The sequence below is a fragment of the Apaloderma vittatum genome, unplaced genomic scaffold (genome assembly GCF_000703405.1).
Source record: "Apaloderma vittatum isolate BGI_N311 unplaced genomic scaffold, ASM70340v1 scaffold9183, whole genome shotgun sequence".
NCBI classification, from domain to species: domain Eukaryota; kingdom Metazoa; phylum Chordata; class Aves; order Trogoniformes; family Trogonidae; genus Apaloderma; species Apaloderma vittatum.
In genome coordinates, this window is record NW_009709769.1 from 1 (window position 1) to 11,790 (window position 11,790).

Genomic DNA, 11,790 nt, shown 5'->3' on the forward strand with positions numbered 1-11,790 from the left:
ATATATATATATACACACACATATATATACTGATTTATAGATGCCTGATATTCATCACAGACAATACAATATTATTATACTGAAATACACAGACAACTCTCAAGAGTTAGACTTTGCTGATTATCTGAGTGCATCTCTTGTCTCTTTCCAGGGCAATCCCGAAACCCAGAAGATCTGCTTAGGGGAATCATCTCTCATTGAAGAAGATTACAAAAAAAAAAAGGACCTGAAGGACTGGGCTGGAGGAGGTGGGGGTGGAGGAGGAGCAACCTATGTCTTTAGAGTAAGTATTTCCTCTTTACCTCCTGCCTAAGCAGTGTCCAGCAGAGCTACTAACTTTCACTGTCATATGGCATCATGGCATATGATGCTTAATCCTTAAAAAAGATGATGAAAAAGGAATCTCCCTCTCTCACTCTTCTCCCTCCCTCCCTCCCTCCTTCCCTCCCTCCTTCGCTCCTTCTTCTGTCTCTCCTTGCTCTTTTGTATTTTCAATTTAAATTCTTTATCTCTTTTTGTAACCTTGATCTTACTTGTCACTAAGCGAGTTGAACTGGTTCCTCAGTTCTTGACAGCTCCAGTCTGGGAATCACACCAGGATCCCACTTTAACACTGGCAGCAGTCCTTAAAAAAATATTTAAAAAAAAAATTAAAACAAATCCCAGAACCTTGGTGTTCAGGTAGACAGTTACTTTTGTAGACAGGAACATGATGTAAAACATCTTTGTAATGAACTTAGGAAACCATCCGTAGCATTGCCCTAACCTTGGGCCACTCTTCTTTGGGATGCTTTCGTGCTTTTTGATGAGTTTATGTGAGTTCACATATCCAAGGGATGTGAAGTTTTTCTGATGTTTGATGGGGGGTTTTCCAGCAGAAGGATGGGATTTTCGAACCTTTGCTCATCGCAGCAGGAGGAGGAGGAAAAGCTTACCTGAAGGCTCAGGACAACTCCCTGGATGATGTACCCCTGGAGCAATTTGAGAACAGCACCGCAGTGCCTGGAGTCAGTGGGAGGACTGGGGCAGCAGGTGAGACAATAAAACCACACAAGATCTGAATCAGATGGCTGAATCCACATGTTGTCCTGCAGTGAGGGGCTTCTTTTTGACCTTTTGGAATTTTTCTGTGGCGGTAGTTGTTAGAAATATGCTGGTGGTCGATAACAAATGTTGTCTTATGTGATGTGTCACCAGATGAAAGAGAATGCGTAGGACAGGTGATAAGTAGAGGCTATTCCATAGGAGGACTCCTCTCTCTCTTCTATGAAGTGACTCAGTGAAAACGATGTCTAGGGAATGGAGCCCACTCCTCCACACCCTATGAATGGCCTTTGAAGAGAAGACTTTTTCACTGTTACTTCCATGAAACTCTAACAAGAAGAATTATGTTATGGGAATTATACTAGAAATTGAAGCTTATAATCTTTTAACAGCTGTGCCTAGAATCCATCCCAAAGAGAAAAAATGTCAGTGGCCCATTATTTCCTGCTGTAATGGCCTTATAGAGGGGCCACTAGAGGGAGATGAGGAAATGCAGTTTATTTTTATTTCCCTGGGCAACTCAGCATCTCACACGGCTGAAAGCCCTAACCAGTTAGCCAAAGGGAAGTGGTGGGCTCCTTATTTCCCTAATGCCACTAGAAGGTGGTGCTAAGGCACCGGTAATGCAGCACATACCACAGGCTGTGCATTAGATTTCCACTTAGTTATTACCCATGGTAAGACGGAGTTTGTCTGTATATTCCCCTAACCTTTTAAGGTTTAGAATGAGTTAACTTGAATGCAGGCACTTAAGAAATTTATAAGGGCTGATCTCTGCCTCCCTGCAGTATCTCTCCTGCTTCCCTCTGCCTGTTCTTCTCTCACCTGTTCTTATTTTGTTTTCTCACTCTTTAATTGAAGGTGGAGGTGGTGGCTGGCAAGATGAAAGCCTGCTTCCTCAGGCTGGGAAGTCCCTTCTGGAAGGTGGGGAAGGTGGTCAAGCTTGTCCCCAAGCACTAGCCAAGCTCCAGTGGGCCACCTCTGGTGGCTTTGGTGGGGGAGGAGGTGCTTGTACTTCTGGTGGAGGAGGTGGAGGCTACAGAGGTAAGTTTGCTGGATGAATAGTCACGATGTCTAATTTTGTACCCTTCCAAGCACCTGCAGTTAAGGGCTAGAGCTCTTAGTGCAGAGGTGCGCTGCTGCAGAAGGTGATTCACAGATACTTCAAGCTGAACCGTATGAAATCTGCCCTACTCTCCAGCATCTCTCTTTAATTGAGGAAATCAAGGTTATAGAAGTGTTCCTACATGATTTAGTATTGGGAAGGTGTGCTGAATGACCTTTTTGCCCGTTCCCAAGCTGCCCAGGGAAGGTGTCCCACTTCTTTTTTCTGTTTAAAGCAAATATATTTTTACCTTGCTGAACTGAGAAACCTACACCGGAATAAGTCGCTTCACTAACCTTGGTACTGGCTGGGTCAAAGGAGCGTTTATCCATCAAGGCCATTATACATATTAATATTACTGGAAGGTTGCAGAGTGAGCCCAGGTGATAAGAGCCAGGAACAAATGCTGACACTTCAGAGGTGTTGCATTCTTTTGCAGCATGCAGTGCTGATCAGCTAGCCATGCTCTTCTTTCGCCAGGGGGACATGCCTCTGACAATGATGATATCACAGCTGGTGGGCAGGATGGCATCTCTTTTGTGAACCCCATTGGAGAGATCTTCTTGCATCCCCTGGCAGGTACAAGATATTTCTTATGCCTCTTAGTTCTTTTCTTTCTCCTTCTTACTTCTTCCTCTGTATTTCCTCTTTCCTGCTCCCACTCCTCCTGCCTTTGCTTTTATGCATTTCATTCATGAATGTTTCACTCTGCAGGTCAGATGTTTAGCTGTGGTCATTTCTTTAAATATTTCTGTGGTGCTCTGGGACCTTTTACCTCTCAATCTCTAAGCCAAGAGAGACACCAGCCATCATGTTCACCTGCACATTGTCAGTCCCAGGCATTTCTAGGTCAATTCGTTTTGAGACCTCTGTTTGATTGAGGGACCCAACAATACCTTCTTCCCTCCTGGCACCCATCAGATTTCTAATGTGTCCACTTCTGTCAGACTGCCTGCTCTCCTGCAGAGAAGCAGAGAAGTTGTAGGTGCCTTCTGGGTTTGGGGTTATTTCTTCCTTAGTGGAACAAGATGGAGAAAACGGAACTAAGCCCACCTGTTGTGTCTGATTCGTTGTTCAGCCATGGAGAGTCACGGTGAGGTGGAGGTTCAAATCTATCTTAACTGCAGCCACTGCCACTCAGACAACTGTAAGCGGGACCCTGACACCAACCTGCCAGTCTGCCAGTGTGAGATGGGGGCTGTGTTAGCCGATGACAACGTCACCTGCACTGGTAAGATGTAAAGTCTTATTCTCTTTGAATATCACCTGTATTCTTTGCGTCATCTCTCCTCCTGGCTTTTTTGATTGTCAGTTGCCCAGGTTACAGCTAGTGGCTGCAGTGAACACAGAGTTATGAAAAGTCAGACATGTGACTGAAAACTCCTGATGACCTGTCCTTACACGCTGAGGTGTGTCTCCGTCACCATCTCCAAAGTTCAGGTTTGGGTTAGGTAGAAGGTAAAATATCTGTAAAGGGATGCAGTGTAAAATCCCTGAATGGGCACATTGTATCACATATTTACATGTATAAGATGGTGGTATAAGATAGCACCTCCTGCTGAGTTATTTAAGCCACAAACTGCTTCATTCCACAGCAGTTTCCTACTACACCTGTTCAGCTTGTGTCTGGTATTCACTGGTATCTCCTGACACAGACTCTTGGAACTCCAAAGCATTAAGACTGTAGAGAGTTTCACCTTGTGAGCAGTGGCGTTACTCATTTAAAAAAACTGAAGAATGGATGTGAAATCTGTGTTTTATCAGTTAGTTTTCTATCTTCACAGTGCTTTCTAAATTCATTAGGTATTTTTTCAACCTCCAGGGCAGTAGAGGGATCTGCTGCAATTTATGAGATGGTCTGGCCATGATCTCTGTATTGTTTTCTGAAACAGGAGCAACCTTCAGAGGGATGCCAACCAGATCTGTTGATTTCTGATTAATGCACCTCTTTTTCTTCTTCCAGTGCCCAAGGGTCCTCTGCCAGAGAGGCAGCTGCCTCTCCCACTCCTCCTAGCTGTAGTGGCTGTGATTGTGGTGCTTGGAATGATCCTTACTTGTGGCAGCCTGTCTATCAGTAAGAAACTTCTACTCCTTATCACTCTTTGACTTTTTTTCCTAGTTAATTTAGAAAAAAGGAGACCAGCCAACCACATGCCACTACTACTAATACTATCTTTAATACTTGGAGACAGAGTATTGTGGTCTCCCAAGTGGATCAGAGGGACAATGGGAAAGAAGTGATAGAAAACATCACAATCTCACAGTAAGGCATAAGCATAGTCTCACATGGTAAGGACTGCTCTGTCTTACTATTTTTTATGGAGAAAAGAACTTGGAAGAGCCTCTTATCAGGTGTTTCTTTAACAGCCACCCCATACAAGCTGAAATCGCAGTGTGTAATTAAACATATAATTAATTCAGGGAGATGGTATGCTTTTTGGGCGCTCAGTGACAGCAAAAGCACTCTTTCCTCAGTCAGTGTACAAAGAAGCAGAGGAAATCTTGAGTTGCTCCTAGGTGATTAGGACTCTGCAGGAGTAAGTTTGTTTGCATATCCAGTATTAAATCACTCCAGAGCGCAGAGAAGAGTGCGGTACTGGTGAGCTAAAGATGCTTCTTGAACATTTATAATTATGGTGTTGGTTTCTTTCTCTTCTGTGTGCCCAGCATTGTCTTTTGTCTCCACATGTTGATCTTGTTTGTGCATATTTATTTACCTCCCCACCTGTAGTTTATCACCTTAAGAAGCAGCAGCTGGAAGGAGCCAGAGCACGACTGCAGAGCCCAGAATATAAACTGAGCAAAATCCGCACATCAGCCATCATGACAGATTACAACCCCAACTACTGCTTTGCGGGGAAGGCCGCCACTCTGAGTGAGCTGAAGGAGATCCCACGGAAGAACATCACTCTGCTTCGGTAAGACTTGCTGCAGGGGTTTCTCTCTGGCACAGGAGAGGAAAGGCAGCCTGAAGCAAAGGCAGAGGTAGGGCTCACGTGTTTGTTTTACTCATCGTAAAATCACAGAATGGTTTGGGTAGGAAGGGACGTTAAAGGTCATCTAGTTCCACCCCCCCTGCCATGGGCAGGGTCACCTCCCGCTAGAACAGGTTACTCAAAGCCCATCAAATATCCAGGACAAGAAAACAAGGGCCACATGTCTGACTAACTGGAAAGCAGCTAGTCCAAGCCATCCAAAATACGATAGATATGACACTTACTGTGTTCTGCAAGACATTTTGATTCCACAGGGTTCTCAAGCAGAAGCGTAAGTTCATGAGTCTCCTGTTCTCTGTTCCCACACACACCATAGGGTCTTTCTCCTCTGTGTTTTTGTATGATGTCCTGGATGACACCTGCATTCTGGCAGCAACTCCCTTCCAAGTCAATAGCAGTATTTCTCTTCCAGCATTTCCTGTCACAAGGAAACACATGCTAAGTTGTTCATTGGCTCCATACCATCCAGATATTGATCAAAGTCATGTAGACTTTAGAAGGAAACACTTGATCATTCTTACGTGTTGTCTTACACCATCTCCTCACATCAGCTTGCAGCTGCCTTCTCTTGTTCTCCAGTTCTTCCTTGCCTTGCTATTGCCGCACTTGGTGGTAGGGCCCTAGGATAGAGCAGGCCAGCGCTGGATCCAGGGACACAGCAACATTTGCTCTCTTTTTTTTCTTCCAGGGCACTAGGACACGGCGCTTTTGGTGAGGTTTATGAGGGAAGTGTGGTAGGCATTGCAGGGGATCCCAACCCTCTTCAAGTGGCTATCAAGGTCAGAACAAATTTCTTGTATAGCAATAATTACCCATATGAGCATTATTAATTTATTACTATTTCAGTTGGAGATTCATGTTCATCACATGCGTCATGACATATGCATGTGTGTGATGCAGGTTTCCACACATTGATGCATCCAGGAATTACAAACTTTTGGTTTTAAGCTGTATGGCACTAGCAACAGGTTGAAAGTAAAGCATTTGTCTTGTTTGCTACATGCCCTAATGGCTGTAAGTTGTGGTCTAAATAGGAGGAGAATCTAAAAACAGCCATCTGTTTTGTCAGCTCCATTGCCATTGCTCAGGAGAGATAGAATCAGTGCCCTCAGATGGGAAATTGTGTGAATTACTCACCTGGAGACTGCAGAATGCAATTAGTTAAACAAAATAACAAATTCTCTATCAACATAAATAAATATAGCTCCCTTGAAATCAACACAGAACCATCAGTTCACCCCAGAATTGAATCTGACGTAATGGCTTTTCTGCCACAACGATTTATAGATCTGAGTAGCCAAGAGAAAGGAAACTTAAGGGGAAAAAAAGTAGCAACAAACAGACATTTTGGGGACATTGCAGGACAGAAAAGGATTTGTAAATCTTGTATAAAGAAAAGAAAGCCCTGGCAAATACAAGTAGGAAGCATTTATGTGACAGCAAACAGTATACATGTACATAGTAATGCTTATATATTGTTACTTCTGCATTTCAGTGGTTTTGAGTGCTTTCTCCTAAGTTTTTCACATGACATTACCATATGTAAAAATTTCTATTGTTTCACCATTGCATTTCCTTTATACTGAGAGCAGTGTTTGTCTACTATGTCTGAAATTTTCAGGTAGTCTCTTATTATTGCACAGTGTTAAGTGTGTTGCTCTGAATATATACTGTGATATGCTAATATCCATATCATTAATGGCAAGAAATAACAGACTGTTTTTCTGTGAAACTGCTGCTCTTGGTCAGGATTTGTCAGTTACTCAGCCCTGAAATGAAGGATGCTCATAGCCTGCTTCTGTTCTTTTACAACCTTGTAACTCAGAGAACCAAATCTACTTAGCCTAGAATCATAGGTTGGAAAAGACCTTTGAGATCATCAAGTCCGACTGTTAATCTAACTTTGCCAGGCCCACTTCTAAACCATGTCCCTGAGCACCATATCTAGACGGCTTCGAAATACATCCAAGGGTGGCAATTCAACCACTTCACTGGACAAGCTGTTCCAGCCTTTGATAACTCTTTCAGTGTAGGAGTGGGTCTAGCCTGTGTAGAGGACCTTCCACTCTCTTTGTAGTCAAGTCCCCTGCAACAAGGACTGTCTTTCTTTATGAAGATGCTTTGATGTGAAGCATAGTACTTCTTAACCTGGCTGGAAGGGACCTTTAAAAGTCATCTAGTCCAACCACCCTACAGTGAGCAGGGACACCTCTGACTAGATCAGGTTGCTCAGAGCCTCATCATACCTGTTATGCAACAGCACCTGGGAAGGTGGGGTAGTCATTAGGTAGACGCATACCTCTTTGAGTTCAGCCCACAATGTAGGCTTGGTTAATAAAAATAAAAAATTCTATTGTTAATGGTCCTGTCTTTCAAAACTCTCCTTAAAAAAAAAAAAAAAGAGGATCATGCATTATGGCATTTTGTTACAAACTCGCCTGTGCTACTGAAAGAACGTGCATGAAACCCCAGAAGAGACACTACGAGCAGTTGTCACTGCCCAGCTTGGTTTCGCTGTCTAGACTGGTGGGAGCACCACAGCACAAACAGAGCTCGATCAGCCCATTGTTCAGTTGTGATAACCCAGTGAGGATGTCACCAGTATTGAAAGTCTCAGCAACAATGGCTACTTGTTAGGGCCCACCTGCCCACTTGTTCACCCAGTTCGCTGTAGAGAGACCCCCTGAACATCACCAAAATGTTGCTCTTCTCCCCATCTGGAAACTGGTAGAATATCCACAGGGTTCAAGCTGTGATCATGCTTGCCTTGCTTCAGTCCTGATCTGACTGCAAAAGGCACAGACTGGGAATAAATTAAAAAAAAAAATCTATATTTGCAACTTATTCCACATATTATTTGTGGGTATTCCATCAACCGAATAGATCATCTGCACTGTCCTGCGTGAAGAAATCACTTATGTCAGATAGCAGAATGCAGCCCTCTCTTCTGTAGCCCACACTACTGATGAGAAGAACTGTTTCCATGCCAGCCTCACCATACTGAGCAATGAACGTCCCGCCTCTCTGGGTGCAGTTTGGCAGCAGTGGCCAAACCATCCCGTAGTGTTAAAGCACTGGGCTTTGCTTGTGCTCTCGGCTCATCTTTACCAGTGGCAGATTCTGCCCAAATCTGCTGGCAGGAGAGAAAGCTATGAGGCCACGTGACACAATTATTTAAATCATGTGGCTGTATGTCTTGTATGACAAGGAAACATGTGCTGCCATGTGGACATATAGTAAAGGGAGAATAGATTAATGCCTGTCATTTTAAAGGGCTTACTAGATCTGTAATTGCCCACCTGATGTCTTTCTTGGCGTGTACCTGAAACTATTTTCTCCAGAACACTGCATATAATTAAATGCACTTAAAAAAATCTCCAGGCAGGTCGCCAATTTCCTGTTCTAACTTTAAGTATCAAATTGGGTCATGTGCAGTCCAGTAAACTGGACAGTGAGAAGATGAGCCTCTCCTCATAGGTTCCCGAATTTGTTCATGTTACATGCTCATTCTTTTCTTTTTTTTTTTTACTTTTTCCTTTGGTGGTTACTTAAATGTTCTCAATTCTTTGCTGGGATTGTCCTCACTGTCTTTACTTCTCAACAGACCCTGCCAGAAGTCTGCTCTGAGCAGGATGAGATGGATTTCCTGATGGAAGCATTGATTATCAGGTATAGTTTAAGGTTTTAAAGAGATGGTAGGCATGGCGGGGGAAAAAGAATGCTGGTAATAAGAATCATTCTTCCACTTGCTTGGGTTTGGAAGCAAAATGCAGCCTTATTTTTCACCAGATGGCATTTTAGGAGTATATGAGTTACCGATTTCAGCTATTTGTTCATCTCAGACAGGGTAACTGAAGTTCTTTGGTTGCACATCTGTTGAGGTTTAATGCCAGTAGCTGCTCGGCCCCATGCAGCAGTGGCATGGGGAAGAGAACCAGAAGGGCGACAAACTCATGGCTTAAGATAAAAAAGAGCAAGTAAAGCAAAAGCTACATGCACAAGCAAAGCAATACAAAGAATTCATTCAGTACTTCCCATGGGCAGGCAGGTGTACAGCCATCTCCAGGAAAACAGGGCTTCCTCATGTGCAGCAGGTACTTGAGAAGACAAACACCATCACTCTGAATGTCCCCACTTTCCTTCTTCTTCCTCCAGCTTTTATGGCTGAGCATGATGTCATATAGTACGGGATATCCCTCTGGTAATTTGAGGTCAGCTGTCCCGACTGTATCCCCTTTCAACACTAGTTTGATCACAAATCCAAAATGTAGCACCATATGAATCATAAAATCATAGAATCATTAAGGTTGGAAAAGATCTCTAAGATAATCAAGTCCAATCATCAACCAGACACCACCATGACCACTAAACCATGTCCCCAAGTGCCACGTCTACATGTTTTTTGAACTCCTCCAGGGATGGTGACTCCACCACTGCCCTGGGCAGCCTGTTCCAATGTTTCACCACTCTTTCAGTAAAGAGTGCCTCACCTGGCACAACTTGAGCCCATTTCTTCTCATCCCATTGCTTGTTACTTGTGAGAAGAGACCAACTCCCATCTCATAACAACTTCCTTTCAAGCAGTTTTGGAGAATGATTCGGTCTCCCTGCAGCCTCCTTTTTTCAAGACTAAACAATCCCAAGACTGCAACTGGGAAGAAAATTAACTCCCTCTCACTCAAACCCATTACAACATCTCAACAAAAATTTCTGCTTGTTAGTCCTGTTGCTCGTGCTCTGAGAAGCAAAAGGCACCACATTTTTGTACAAATGTTCTACATTTGAAATGTTTTCCTTTTCCAGTAATCCCCTTGCCCTTTTACTAAGTACAAATCACATCATAAAGCCCTTGCTAAAACAAATTTTCAGTGATGGGAAGCAATAGGAAAGCTAAAGACTAGAGCCACCTGTGCAGAGACCCAAAAGTTCAGCCTCTGCAAGACCAAGCTGGTAGAACACAGGCTGTGTGCCAGGGAGGTAAGTTTTTTAGGCCTGGATGCTGAGACTTCAACTATATTGCCTCTTGGGAATAGAAGTAAGAGCTTATATAGGTGAGCGAGACACTCTGAAACCTCTGTAGGGATAAGGTAGTGAATATGGCTCTGCATAGCTTGCACAGATGGAACGCAGCCCTTCTAAGAGAAGTGGCTGTTCTAGGAGATGTGTTCTGGCTTTTTGATGCCTTTGCAAGCTTGACAGAACCTTTAAAAGGTGTCAGCTGCACAACCTTCTGACAGTGAACTACAAGATCCATAAAACCTGCCTGGAAAAGATAACAGACAGCCATTCCTATTACCACCTGTACTTTAAGTATCCCAATCTTGGAATTTACTTTGTTAACCCAAATACATAACCCTAAGACAATAGCATACTCAAGTGCAACATTAATATAAGAGTATAGTCAGGGTTGATTGTGAGTGATCAGAATTTATGCATTTTTCATCTGTGCAACATGAAGTTCGTCTTCCCATTGTCTGGTCCAGCTCATACCTAGGTGCATTTTTTCTGCTATTAGGACATGAATCTCATGACATATTGCTACTTCCTAAAGTCTACGAGAACTTTGGCAAATGAACAGTGAAGTATGACTTTTTAAAGAGCAACTTCAATTGATTACAGAGTGCTTTGATTCACTTAGTAGCACATGACTCTTTCTCTTCCCCAACTCCCTTTACATTTTTAGTTCCTGTATTATCCAGGTAATCACTTTCCATGGGAAAGGAAGATGCTGCTTTCTAATGACTGACTCTTACTGAGCTTCTTGACAGTCTCAGCTGTCTTTTGTAAGAGGCAGAAAGCCATCACAGAAGCAGCTGCTGCAGTGGGTATTAGCTGAGTCCCTCTTTGACAGACTAGATACTGAACTGAGTCCACCAACACAGACAGCAGTGTATATAAAATAACCAAATAAAATCCCTATGGGTCGGGATTTTGTTTCACAAATGCTGATATTACTTGCATTTTTGAAGTGCTTAGCTTTCTTTTTCCTTTAATATCTTTCAGTCAGTGTGTCCATTAGGTTCTCTCTTCACAGACAGAAGGCTCTTCTTTTCTTTCAGCTTTTTGTACCTTCTGCTGAAAGCTTTTCATGGGCAAAGCCAGGCATAGCCCTGATCTTGGGGCTGTCATAATCAGATAGGCATTTCGGTGTGTCTGAAGTAGGAATTAGTTTGGTAACTTGCACCGAACCGGGGTTTGCTTCAGTCCAGATTGTCAAAGCTTAAGGCACAAGTGAGTGTGATGGATGGCGGCCAGGTACTAATGCTGTCTTTCTCCTCTGTGGTGCTGTGATGTTGGCTTTCAGCAAGTTCAATCACCAAAATATCGTGCAGTGCATCGGCGTTAGCCTGCAGACGCTACCTCGCTTCATCCTGCTTGAGCTTATGGCTGGAGGAGATATGAAGAGTTTTCTTCGGCAGAATCGACCCAGGCTGGTGAGATAACTTCCCTGCTAGGCTCGTGATTGGTTTTAGTATGACTGGTTTTGTTATTTTTATTAACTGGATAAAGACACTGAGGCCAAGCAGGGCTGCATATGTGTCCCAGATCCTACAAACTTCTGGATACGTATGTTTGCTTGATGCAAGCACACATCAGTGAGAGAAAAGGAAAGCAGTGCCAGATCTCCGGTCTGTTAGTCACTGA

At 43.4% G+C, this 11,790-nt stretch overlaps 1 protein-coding gene across 1 annotated transcript in view; it reads left to right on the top strand.

Annotated features, from left to right (window-relative positions):
- Positions 1 to 151: 151 nt before the first annotated feature.
- Positions 152 to 11,790, top strand: part of LOC104272140 (ALK tyrosine kinase receptor-like) — a gene marked incomplete at its 5' end in the record, with an annotated part of 20,857 nt that continues 9,218 nt past the window's right edge. The window contains 10 exons of the mRNA XM_009867051.1: positions 152 to 283; positions 876 to 1,032; positions 1,906 to 2,088; positions 2,630 to 2,728; positions 3,228 to 3,380; positions 4,113 to 4,223; positions 4,881 to 5,067; positions 5,834 to 5,924; positions 8,750 to 8,814; positions 11,450 to 11,579. Of these exons, the coding sequence (XP_009865353.1) occupies positions 152 to 283; positions 876 to 1,032; positions 1,906 to 2,088; positions 2,630 to 2,728; positions 3,228 to 3,380; positions 4,113 to 4,223; positions 4,881 to 5,067; positions 5,834 to 5,924; positions 8,750 to 8,814; positions 11,450 to 11,579 (1,308 nt within the window). The remainder of the gene's footprint in view (positions 284 to 875; positions 1,033 to 1,905; positions 2,089 to 2,629; positions 2,729 to 3,227; positions 3,381 to 4,112; positions 4,224 to 4,880; positions 5,068 to 5,833; positions 5,925 to 8,749; positions 8,815 to 11,449; positions 11,580 to 11,790) is intronic.